Raw genomic sequence first — 12,991 nt, 5'->3', positions numbered from 1 at the left:
CAAACAGACGCCATGCTGCCATAATTTCGTATATGTTAATAATATTGACCTATGATGTCTAGCTTTTTGCTTTGCTGTCAAATTTGCAACGCCCATTTATCTGCCGAAATATGAAGAGGGCAGACAGCCGAAACAAAGCAAAATCCGTTGCTCAGACTTGAATTGTCAGACAAGACTAAACAAGACATTTACTCCAACGCCCACACAGGCACACGCACGCACACACACTGAGCTTTAACTTGGCTTGATAGCATATAACAAAGCTTGTGAATATAGAGTTGTTATTGTTGGTGTCGTAAGTAAACTTCATAAGGAGCAGCTCACCGATGATTAATTGTTAAAATATGTTGCCTTTTTTGGGGAGTGGGAGAGCGTGAAGCAACAGTAGGCACGTTGATGAAACAAAGTAGAGGTAATGGAAAGTGGACAGCCGTAGCAAAAAAGGCGGAAAGCCAAAAATATGTGGCGGACAAGCTAATAAAAAGGCAAGTAAATACAAGTATGTGCGATTTTCAATAAAGCTGATGTATATTTGTGACTGCGTGTGTGTTTGTGAGTCAAGTGAGTGCGCCTGGCGGCCTGTGTGATTTGTCGCACATTTCTGTATTGGTATTGGTATAAACCACTGACTGCACGCACGCTTCTGTGTTAATATATATCTTTATATATATGTCATTAAGACTTTTTTATATGATTTTGCAGCGCTATGTTGTTGTTGCGTTTTCGTACGAGTCCAGTTGTTGTGTGAGTCGCTTAGGTAAAGTCACATATTATGTTGTCATTACGTGACTACACGATAAGATTTATTACATTTTATATACTTTTATAAGCGACACACCCCAACCCTATACGCATATACACACATACAAATATGCGATAGAACTAAGACAAACACACACGTATTCGATAGTAACAATTTAGTAAAATATATTATTGAGATTTTCTAAAGAAATGAGTATTAAAGACTTGGCGTTAACTACGGTTCAGACAGCCCAAAGGTAAGCTATGCGCTTGCTTGTGAGCACTCAGCCGCCTTATTATATGCTTTGTTTGTGTGTTTGTGGTAGATTTTATAAGGATCATTGCAGTAAAAGTGGCGAATTAAATGAGAAAAAGATGTAACTGCTAGAAAAAAAAATAAAATATTTTTTTTAGTAAATTTTTTTTTTTCGTAGACAACTCTGTATTCACAAGAAAAAAGTTGCAAGGACCATAAATAATATTAAAATATTTTTTTTTAGTTTGAAATTTTTTTTTTTTAATTTTCTTTGAATTTAGACTTTACAAAATTTTTTTTTATTAAAATGTAAATTTTTTTTAATAAAATTTTTATTTTTATTTTTTTTAATAAACTCTTTTTTTACATAGTCAAGTCTGTTTTTTTTTCCTACGTAGTTTTGAAGTATTCCCATATTTTTTTTCGCCAAATTTCTACTTTCTTCTCTCTCTTTTATTAAACCTGCCTCTCTAGTTATTCTTCTCAAAATTAATATTTATTTGCTTAATTCAATAAAATTAGTTTCGTTTTTTATTCATTATTTTATTTTCTAGTTTTACATTATTTCATCTGTATACTCACAGTAACTTGTTGAGCAAACTCAACCTTCGGCTGGCCGACCAATTCAATAATATGAACCATATGGAACGCTTTTTTTCTGCACTAACACTGTTGTTGATGAGCGATTTTTTGCTCCTGCTCTTTGTTGTTGTTTATTTGTATTTGGCGTAAGTGTACTTTGCTGGATTTTTCTTTTACAAACAACGCGTAGTTATCGTTGTTTTTCTATGGAATTTGTTTAATTTGCGTCCACTTATTGTTGCTTTATAATATAACGCTTTTATTTTGCACAATTTTTTCAACACTTTTTCTGCTTTATTTGGCTGGTTTTTGTTATATTGTTACTGTTTATTTTATTTTTGTATTTTTGTTTGCTAACTTTTGTGTATTCTGTATTTCTGCGCTGTGTGGAAAATGTTCCTTCTGCTGCGTTATTGATTACTTTATTTGATTTCTGTTGCAGGAGAAAATGGCCACACTTGTGTTAGCACGAAATTTTCAACTTTTTTTAAGTATAATAAATTTTTCTTCGAAATCAATTTTTAATATTTTATTAAAAAATGTTTTGATTTAGTTGTTGCACATTTGTAACTATTTTTGTATTTTGTTGCATCTAGTAATGTTTGCACTTGTCAATTTATGTTGACTTTTTTATGGAAAAACTCAGCTCGGTTTCGCAAAGTATATTTTTTTGTTGAAATTTTGGTTTTTACTTACTTTGTAGTTTGATTATGAATTTGTGCTATTGTTTGTAGTTGTTGTAATTTTTTCAGTGTCTATATTTGATTTCGTTTTGCTTGTATAAGGTGTGCACTTAAGAAGTTTACTGTTATTTTAGTTCATGACTTTTTTTGTTAAGAATTTTTTTAACAATTTTTTATTTTTAATTTTTTATCACTGCTGCCTTTGCTGATTTTTCACACGCACAATTTGTGGTATCTAAATTTTATTTTGAAATATATTTTTTTTTATTTTATGAACGCAGTTCGCTGCTGCCACGGTTTTTGGTTTTTAAATATATTTTTTGTATGATTTATACAAATTTGGTGAATTCGTTTTCACTTTTGATCAATTGAAATGCCTTTTGTGTTGGAAATATAGAGAAAATATTTGCAAATTACAATATGTAATATAGAGATTTTGGATTTTGTGTTTTGGTATGTGTTATTTTCGAAAAATGTTTCAATTCAAAATTTTTATGGAAAAAACGAAAATTTTATTTGGAAAGTTTTTGAAAATGTTTTCATACAATTTTTGATTGCGAATTTCCTGAGAATTGCATTAATTAGCACATTAAATAATATAACTATTGTTAAATATAGAAAAAAAAATTATTTATATTTTTAATAAAAATTTTTAGAAGTTTTTTTTAATAAATTTTTGACAACAATTAGCTCGAAATTTTTAAAAATAAGTAATAAAACTAAAAAAAATAGATATAAATATTTTAAATTATAAAAGTGTATATAATTTTTTTTAATATTGGAAAAAAAATTCTAAAATTCCTAAAAATTTTTTTTTTAATTTCTAAAATAATTTTTTTAAGTTTCTAGATTTGTTTTTTCTTTAATTTCAATTTTTTTTATTTTTCAAATTTAATATTTTTTCTAAAATTTCTGAAAAAAATTGTTTCTCAAATTTGTAAAAAAATTTTCCTTAGTTTTTCTAATAGAAATCTTTATCAAAATTGATCAGAATTGTAGGAAAATTAAAAAAATACCTTTATTTTACAATTTCTCTAAGCGACAAAAATTCATAAATTTTTTCAGATCATCAATTGTACAAAAATTTGTCCTTTCCAACAAAATTTTCTAATACAAAGCCTTTAGTAAATTTTTTTAGAGTGGAAATTTTAAGAAAAACATAGAAATACATATTTTCCATAATTTTAAAATTCGAAATAATTTAATGCATTTTCTTTCTCTTTTTGAGTATATTTTGTTGTATTAGTTAAGTCAAGACCTTTAAATGTTGAGTTACGTAACATTTTCTGATTAAATCCATTAAATTAAATTCTCAAAAAGTTATGGTAATTGTCTTTAGTTTGAGTGAAAACAAAATATTGAGATTAGCCCTCGATTTATAACACAGCAAACATTTTAACCGACTCCTATGCTGAGTGATGCATAGAAAATAATAATGCTTGTGCTGAAAATTTAAAATTATATCACAGAACTCGAAAATTGGGTCAAAAGCACTCAATCTGGATTATTTCTGAGCTTAGTTACATTTATTTTTTGACTTTTGAAATATGTGAATATTAGTTACTTTTTCCACTACACGCTTAAAAACCAAACTGCTTTCATACTAATATTCACTCATGAGTGGAAATATTTTAACCCTTTTTAGAAGATCTTGAAAGAGAAGTGTTGGTTTCTTACTGCAAACTGTTAGCCAACAAGAGATGAGTTTTGCACTGAAATTTTTAGTTGCTAAGCTTTTCTATCCAAAAAAAAATGTCTGTCTAAGTGCAAATTTTGTAATTTTACAACCTTTCTCAGTGTTCCTTAATTTTTTTCGAATACAACCCTGACTTGTGCAATTTTTTAATGAGAAATATATTTATATTTTTTTTTAAGCTAAACTCTACCTTTAGTGTTTGTCTAATTTCCTATACCTTGATTATCTGCAAGTGGCATGATAATCCAGTCTTCAAACAAAATTTTAGTTGAAAAAAATCACTTCGATTATAAATCATACAAGTGCAGCTACCTTGAAATTTTCCAAAACATCTCAAGCGAGTCATGTGAAAATAGCCAAAGCAAAGGCATGAAAAATGTGAAACAATAAATATTCGTCTATAAAACCGCGAAATAATTATGCGCGGAAAACCAATATTGCACATACAAACGCGCGTACATACTCAAATTGCAATTGGCTAACACACTTTTGAAAAAAAACAATAAAAAAAGAAAACTTGGAAAAATTTTATAGGTAAAACAGCGGCAAGTAATGGAAACAAAATAAAATGAATTTGAAGCAAAGTGCGGAAAATGGTTAGGAAAAGTGTGGAAAAGTGTGTATATATACACGGCGAAACAGTTTACACAATTCTAAATCATGTGGCAGCTGTGTAAACGTTTTTCCAATCGATTGAGGCAAATCGAACGGTCAGAAACGGTTGGCAAGGCATAAAACACTCCAGCATTTGTGAACTGAGACAAGGCATCTGTGTATTTTTATAGGCTTACACATTTATATATGCACATATGTATATAAACAAAACAATATAATAAATATATGGACAAGCATATACATATATATATGCATATATGTACTAAGTGCTAGCCTTTGTTGGCTGTAAGCTTATAGACAGCCAGCCATGCTGAGGCATTTGCGAATTAATGATAAATAAATTCAAATTCAAATTGTTTGCATTATAAAATACTAGAAATAATTCGTGCCTTTGTTCGAAGGCGAGAAACCAAAGCAAACTATGCAAATGAACGTCCGAAAATTGCCAAGTAAGTGGTGGCGGTGGCGCTGCCTGTGGCGGTGTGGTCAGTGCGGCGCAGTCAATCATGTGCAAATAATATTGAGCTTGTACGGCTTTAAATGCCAAAAATGTTGATTTGCGAAATTAAATTTTGTTCATTTTGCGTAAGCAAATGCAGCAAATTGTGTCTTTAAGATTGGCAGGTATGCTGGACAGATTTTCTCGAGCTTGCTTTGATGTAAGGATTACAAGGATTTTCAACCTATTTTGGAAAGCTTTTGGGTTTCAAGGTGCGCTAAGACATAACAGATTTTCGACGATTCGAATGAACTAAAACTCATACTGTTTTTTCACTTCATTACACTCAATTTTATGCTAAAATTTTCACTAAAAAGTTTTGGAGAAGGTAGGAGTTGTTAAGTTATTGTATTCTGCAAACCTGAATAAAAGATTGAATTCTCAAACGAGCATTCATGATAAGATTTTTAAATTTATAAGGCCCTCGGAAGATAGTTCAAATTAGTAATTTTACTCAAAGAAAAAATTAAATGTACATTTTCGCTGCCCAAACGACTAAGAAAATGATAGTCATAGGTACGCAAATTAAATTAAAAAGTTTTATTCGCAACAAAAAATAAACCATTGTTACAAAAACAAAAAAATAAAACAAATTATTAAAGCAACAAATTTTTATAAACATATGTTTCGAAATTTGGAGGGATATTTATCAGAGTTGCAAAAAATAACAATAAAAGTTTAAATAGAAATATTTTTAAAAATCTTGAAGCAAACGTTCGCACTTAAATTTATTTATTTGTAAATATTTTTTAAGCAAACAATTTTTTAAAATCTTTTTTTGTAATTTCCTTAACTTGATTTAAGGATTTTAGAATATTAAAGTATTTATTTCTTCATTTAAAAGTATTTATCAGAGTTGCAAAAAACAACAACACAAATTTATACAATTTTTTTTTTTAATCTTGAAGTAACACTTCTCACTTTAAATATTTTTTTTCTAAAGTAAAAATTGTTTGAAGTTAAAAATTTATTTTGCAAATTGCATTGTTGATATTAAAGTAAACATTTTTTTCATTTAAAAATTGTTTTAAATCAAATTATTTAAAAAGAAACCCGTATTTATAGCAACAAAATTTCATATAAGTATATTATAATATATTGTATATTTTGTACTTCCAACTATTATTTAACGAAATTATGAAAAAAAAATTAAAAAAAAAAAATATTTATTAATTTTTTTTCTGCATAAAAATATATATGTATACATTATTTAAAGAAAAAATGTGAAATTTCAAATTTGAGAAATATTTTTTTATAAAAAAAGACAATTTCAACAAAAAAAAAATATTTCAATGTTCTCAAATGTAAAATTTAAATTTTTATTATATTTTTAGAAACATTTAGGCCTGAAATAATTTTTTTATTATTAAAAAACAAGTTTTTATTATTAAAAAATTATTTTTTTGAAATTATTTTATGCAAAAATGTATTTTTAAAATATTTTCTTTTTATTTAATACAACAAAAAAAAATTGCTAAGAAATGCAATTTTAAATACTAGAATATTAAAATATTTTTTTTTTATAATTTTAACAATTTTTTTAGGCAAAATATATTTTAAAATGTGCTCTTTTTATTTATTCAAAAAATAAATTTATCATTTAAAAAATCTTTGAACTTTTATATTTTAGAAAATAATAATAATTTTTTATAATTTCATAAAAAGTCATTTTTAAAAAATTCAACAATTTGTTTGTCGGAAAAATGTATTTAAAAATTTATTCTCTTAATTTTTCCACAAGAGAAATTTATCGTAAAAATAAATTGAAAAATGTCAAAGTTTAGAATATTAAAATAATTTTTTGTTTAAAAAATGGTTTCTTAAAATTTAAACAATTTCTTCTCTTTATTTTTTGCAAAAATTAAATTTAACGTTGAAAAAGTTTTGAAATTTTGGAATATTAAAAAATTTAATTTGGGTAGTAGTTTTTTGCCGTTATCAATTTATGCAAACCAATTTGTAATTTTTTAATTTTTTTTTAATTTTATTTGAATAAATAAATAATTTTATTACATTGAAACAATATTGTATTGCAAAATAAACTATTGTTATTAGTTATTAATTATATAAAAAAATTTATGAAATATACATATACATACATACATATTTTTATTATGAAAAAAAATATATTTTTAGTTATTTAAAATTTCATCTTTCAAATTAAAAAATTTGCAGTGCGTGTGGAGGAAATTTGTTTATGTACATGTACATCTATTTTAAATATTTTTTTATATTTTTATAAATTTTTTTCTGCATTTTTGCAGTTTTTCACAATAATAATTTTAGAACTGTTGTTATTCGAAATTTCAAAAGTATTTTTTTAATATAAAAAATTTTTAAACAAAAGTATTTAATTTTTTATAAAAGCAAATAACAAATACCTAATTCTGAACTTCTATTGAAGATGCTGAGGCTTAAAGCTTTAAAGCTATTGCGTTTTGTTGCTTCCAACTTAAAGCTGTTACAAGTTTCCTTTCCAAATATAGTTTGAACTTGATTTCCAAATAATTTATTTTTCAACTAAAATTAATGTAAAAAATTCTGGCATTTAAATTTAAACAAATTTTTATTAAAAATCAGTCATATTATCAGATATAATCGTAAAAATAAAATTTTAAATTCAGCAACTAAAAGTATGCTTAATTTTCAACCACTTGCATGCGTGCTCAGCTGGGCTCAACCGCCTTTTAAATATGCAGCCAACACAATATTCAAAACCACAGGCAAATTTCACTTAAAACCCTGACATATTTCAAAAGCAAATAATATTTGTACAAAAACAAGCAGGAATTACTGCAAAGTGTTTCAAAAAGTTTCGAAACTAGCGAAACTTTAAGTTGACCGTTATAAAATTTTGAATCGAAACACGTTTCAAGTTGAATTTTGCTCACAACTATTTGCTATATGTGGCTAGCTGCAAGCGTGTGTGTAATTTGTGTATTCTGTTGTTGTGTGTTGTATATTTTCGTGTTGAACACTGTTTTGGAAAATTTAATACTTTACGCTGTTATCCGCTGATAAGATTTGCACAATTTTTATTTTTCAAATATTATTATTTATTTTCACTTGAAAAGCGCGTATCTGCTTTTTTTTTGGTTATTGTTTGCTCTTCAACTTGGATTTCGGTTTCGGTTAAAATATTTTTTTATTTCCGAATTTTTAGTTAAATATTTTATTTTGATCTTACAAATACAAATAAATTTGCTAAAATTTGCAAATATTTAAATATATTTATTTTGTGATGATAATTATTTTTTTTTTTTTTGGTTTGTTTTGCTTTATTCTATTGTTGAATATATTTTGCTTTGCTTGCTTGCTTTATTTTTGATATTTGTTTTCTGAGAACTTTGAGAATGTCACACGAGAGACGAGAACTATACGAAATATTTTCTGACTTAACTACACAAAACTCAATAGCGTACTGAAAAAGGACGGCTAACGGCAAGCAGGAAAACCAACCACTCGTATCAAGTTGGAAAATTCAATCAGAATATCGAACGAGCGCTGCCAACGAGCCAACGAACACAGCGAACGAGCATTGACTGCACACACACATGCATACATATGCCTTTGATAAACAAACACACATATTTGTGTATGTGTATACATATGTGCATGTGTGTGTGTTTGTGTGGGTGAACGAGTGGTTAGACGGACATGAAGCGAAGCAAGCACATTTTCAAAATTCAAGTAGCGCACGAAAGTGCCACGACAGCAACGAGTACCCTACACTTGAATTTGTATGCCTAAAAAATGTTGGCTTGTGTGTGTGTGCGCGCGCGCTTACAACGGTACATACAACTACTCAGCTATACGCTACATGCAAACGTTTCATACTTATGACAGTGGGTATGTGTGTGTGCATGTCTACGTGTATGAAGCTGAGTCAACGAAGTCACCTATGGTCCAAACGGCAAATTCAACGAACCAGCCGACTAATGAGCCGACCGGCCGAATGCCAGATAAATGCCGCCGACCAACCCACATTGCATAGGCCGCGCGCGTCTCGACTCCAACAACACACACACACACACAGTTACAACAACAGGCACTATATCAATGCTTGTTGGTGTTTGCTTGTGGGCCAAGAAAATTCCAGCGCACAGTAGGCGCTCGCCAAGCAACGAACGAATGCAGTTCGCGTACGAACTTGCGAATTTACAACAAATCGAGCATGTTGCATATGTCACGACTATGTTGCGGTTCGTTGCCGCTAACGTACGCGAACATGCTCGCAGCGAACAAACGAGTAGCGCCGAGCGGCATTGCATCGAACAACTGAAAAATTGCTGGGCCAACGAACGAATGAGAGGCGCTTTGTAATGTAACGAGTACGCGGCGAGTGTCAAACGAAATGCGCCGAACTGTTGCGGACGAATGTTGCCTGCTACACACACACATACGTATTTGTATAGGCTTTGAGGTTTCGTGTGCACGTTCGCTCGCTGGTTCGGGTGTGTACATTTCATGCCCGTTGGTTGTTGTATGTTGTGTTGTGCTGTTGCGGCAGGCCAAAACGGAAAATACAATTACTCGCAAGCGCGCTTGTGTTGTGAACCCCTAAAACTCGGCAACGCCATGCAACACCAACATCAATGCGCGCGCCAACAATAACAATATGCTGCCGTGGCACGGCACAACAAAAGCAACTCAAACATGTGGGTGTGCATTGAAGAGCGCGCAAGAGTACCAACGCCAGTGTGCGGCCAGCGCGCTTGCGGTGCCTGAGCGGGAGTGAGATGACTAGCGTGCGGGGCTGTTGGGTGCTGGCCACATTGCCTAGCGTTTCCAGTTGCAAGGCGACACACACGCATGCACACAAGTGTGCCATGCGGGCAAACTAACGGCACAGCAAGGTGTGTGCGCGGTGTGCGGCGGCAGCATGTTGTTTTGTTGTTGGCGTGCTTGTTGGATTTTTGCGCGAGCGGGTTGGCATTATTGCCGTTTGTGCGCGCACAGCGCTCGGCTGCTGTTGCTGTTGCTGTAGTCATTGCTGGATTGACGGCCGCCTGTGTTTGAAGTGGAAAATGTGCACGCTTTGCTTTTGTTGTAATTGTATTTGTTTTCATTGCGCTTCTTTTTAGTTTATTTGCTTTTGTTTTTTCGTGTGATGAGTGCATGTTTTTGCTTTTGCTTTTGCCGTTTGCCACATATTCCTTGCGCGCGCTGTTGCCGTTGTTGTTGCAGCGATTTTCCTGCCTCCCATTTGTATTTGTTGCTGTTTTTCCATAGCGCTGCTTTGGTGTGTTGGTGTTGTTTGCTTTTAATTTTCAACGTTTTTCGTGCAAAAATGCTTTTCGCATTTTCGTAGCGTCGCCGCTTTTTGTTGCCTTTATTATTTATTCATTTTTTTTCTATATAATATTCACTCTGCATTTCGTAGCTGTTTAGAAAATGTTTTGAATTTATCGACTTTGTATGTTTGTCTGCGGGTACATACATTGTTTTCGCACTGCTTGGCATATTCTTACACACAAATTATTGCCAGAATATGGATCGACTTTGGCTGGCTTTAGCTGTTGTGCTGGAAGGTCAATGCTTTGGATTGTGGGTTTAAAATTTGCTTAAATTTCACTAAACTTGGTTAGTACAGCAGCAAGCTGGCAATTGTGCCACAATTTAGGTTGAGACAATTTTGGAGATATCGTAGTAATGAAAACACTAATCAATTTGGGTCTGAGGCTTATTTTCAAGCATATTTGACAAAAATCGTGTATTAGGTGCTCAATTTAGAAAGTAGTGGATCCTTTTTCTACTCCAAACAATACTAACCATACAAAGATTACTTCAAAATACTTGAATTGTTTATTTTATTTTGGGACTGAAGTTCATTTTCGAACGTATTCATAAAAGTTCGTATATTAGGTGCTCGTATTTTGACTTATAAGAACAGCAAAGAGTTTCAGCTCTTTATTAGCAATAAAAAATACTTAAAAATATGTGGTTTGTTTACATTACATTGTTTTTCGCTCTGAAGCTATTTTTGAACGTTTTTGGAAGAATTCGTATATTATGGCATCAATTTAGAAATATATAGACTGTAAGGAATTTCAGCGTTTTATTATCAATAAAATATTAACATCAAAATATTTCGTTTAATGCCCTGAAGAATTTCAACTTTGCTCAACTGAGAAACCTTCCCCAACTCTAATATAATGCTTCTAAAGGATATGCTTTGTTTTTCCATTTTTTCTTGTTTGTTTCCTATTTATTGTAGAACAAGATTGATATATTTTGAAACCAAAAACAAAAATTATAATATTGAGTTGAAATTGATTTTAAAATAAAATAATTATTACAAAAGTGGAAGAAAAAATTTGTTATGGCGTTATGAAGTGGATAATTTCAAGCCCACCACTTCTTGGATTCAAATTTTACCACTACTTCTACTTGTTGATTCTCTGAATAATATGATTTTCCGCAGTTCAAAGGCCTAGAAGAAGTGTCAAATTTAGCTATCAAGTCGCTCTTAAAGCATGTAAAAAGCATTGACGTCCTGTATGACGAATTTTTCTTCTTACTAAAGATTTAGGCACCGCTTACGCTGTTATAGTTCGCCTTTAAATGGATGCTTTTTGGCTACGCAGAGGATACTTGGTCTAAGAACGGAAGTCGTGAGCTGCTTGAGTCATTTATAAAAGAATCGTTTTTGGCCAGTAGAATCTAACCTAATTCTGGAAAACTTACTTAAAAAATGCCTAAAAATGCCTCTTACTCATATCGCAAATTAATTAAGATCACAAACCAGTTTTGAAGTCAGCCTTAGGGATATGACAAGTTAGTTGCTTGTGCGTTTTAAGTATCCGTACGATTTCGCATTTCTAAACGTCGAGTAAACAGTTATGCAAAATATTAACTCAAAATAGAAAAGAATATCATATAATCAAAGCTTTTTATTATAATACGATAAGCAATATGGCAAAACCATGGATTTATAAGAATAAAAATAAATTTATACAAAGCATGTCTCATAATGAGAAAAAACAATGTATTGTATACAAAAAAATACCTCATAAAGGAAAAAGCAAACAAAAAAACCAGAAACGTAAATGACTTACCTAACGCTTTTTAATATATGTACAGTTCAATGGCAAAATAATACAAGTAAACTTAAAATTTTTCAGAATATTGTATTGGTCTGTCATGTCACCTAACCTCATAAATATTATTGGTTTAAACCGCCCGCAAATCTAGATTCAATTTTTTCACCGATTCGAAGACGAAGTTGTGAAAAAAAATTATTATTAGCAATTAAAAGTTATTGCTAACTATTCTCCGAAAATTTAAGGCTTTGTGAGTGTATTTTTACTAATATTGAATTGCTTCTAACCTCTCTAACACTCTTGGAGGCGGCTTGAATGAAAGTGAACTAAAAAATTACTGGGAATTTTGAGCAAGCCAAAATATGTGTGAGTAAGATGCTGGTAAAGCATTAGTTAATATTAGAAGCATTCACTGACTATTTAAGCAGCTTCACTTCTTGGAAGAATCATTACAGATAAGTATATTCAATTATCTACTCATGAACAAAGAGGAAGAACCCTACATACTTTTAAGCTGTTTAAATAGTTACAGAAATAAGATTAAAATCTTGGTTTTGGTTGCCAGGGTGGTAGTAGTGCGATCACGAAAGAGAATTCAAAGTTCGAGGCTATGATTGCACTGTTTCTTACGTATTCCCGTTAAGGGGTTGCACGGGTTTAGGAATTTCGAAAAGTCGAATTTTGTCCTTGAATACTGTCCTAAAGTTGATCCGAGAAGATACAGCTTTGAGAATTTCTGCGCTCGAGTCTAGCTAGGCTAAGTGCGCCGTCTTTAAGCATTTAAAAATTGCTTAAATCTACTGAGAACTAAAATTGAATTGTTTTGAAGTAAGTTCGCTTTACCTTAATGTAAATCTATAACAGCAAAAATGGAAT

General features: G+C 30.7%; 1 protein-coding gene across 18 annotated transcripts in view; it reads right to left on the bottom strand.

The window, feature by feature from the left end:
- LOC105229482 (CUGBP Elav-like family member 4) overlaps positions 1 to 12,991 on the bottom strand; it is an 823,207-nt gene that overhangs the window by 351,117 nt on the left and 459,099 nt on the right. The window contains exons 1-2 of one of the 18 annotated variants that reach the window (XM_049458198.1): positions 8,076 to 8,532; positions 1,580 to 2,639 (exon numbers count right to left, since the gene is read on the bottom strand). The exons of 13 other annotated variants lie outside the window; for them this stretch is intronic. In XM_049458198.1, coding sequence (XP_049314155.1) covers positions 1,580 to 1,639 — 60 coding nt within the window. In that variant the 5' untranslated portion in view covers positions 1,640 to 2,639; positions 8,076 to 8,532. Of the gene's footprint in view, positions 1 to 1,579; positions 2,640 to 7,963; positions 8,533 to 12,991 lie in introns of those variants that run through there. 4 more of the 18 variants (XM_049458197.1, XM_049458196.1, XM_049458195.1 and 1 more) reach the window with 4 other exon arrangements.

Source organism: Bactrocera dorsalis, chromosome 5 (genome assembly GCF_023373825.1).
Source record: "Bactrocera dorsalis isolate Fly_Bdor chromosome 5, ASM2337382v1, whole genome shotgun sequence".
Taxonomy (NCBI): Eukaryota; Metazoa; Arthropoda; class Insecta; order Diptera; family Tephritidae; genus Bactrocera; species Bactrocera dorsalis.
This window is presented reverse-complemented; position numbering and strand designations above follow the sequence as displayed.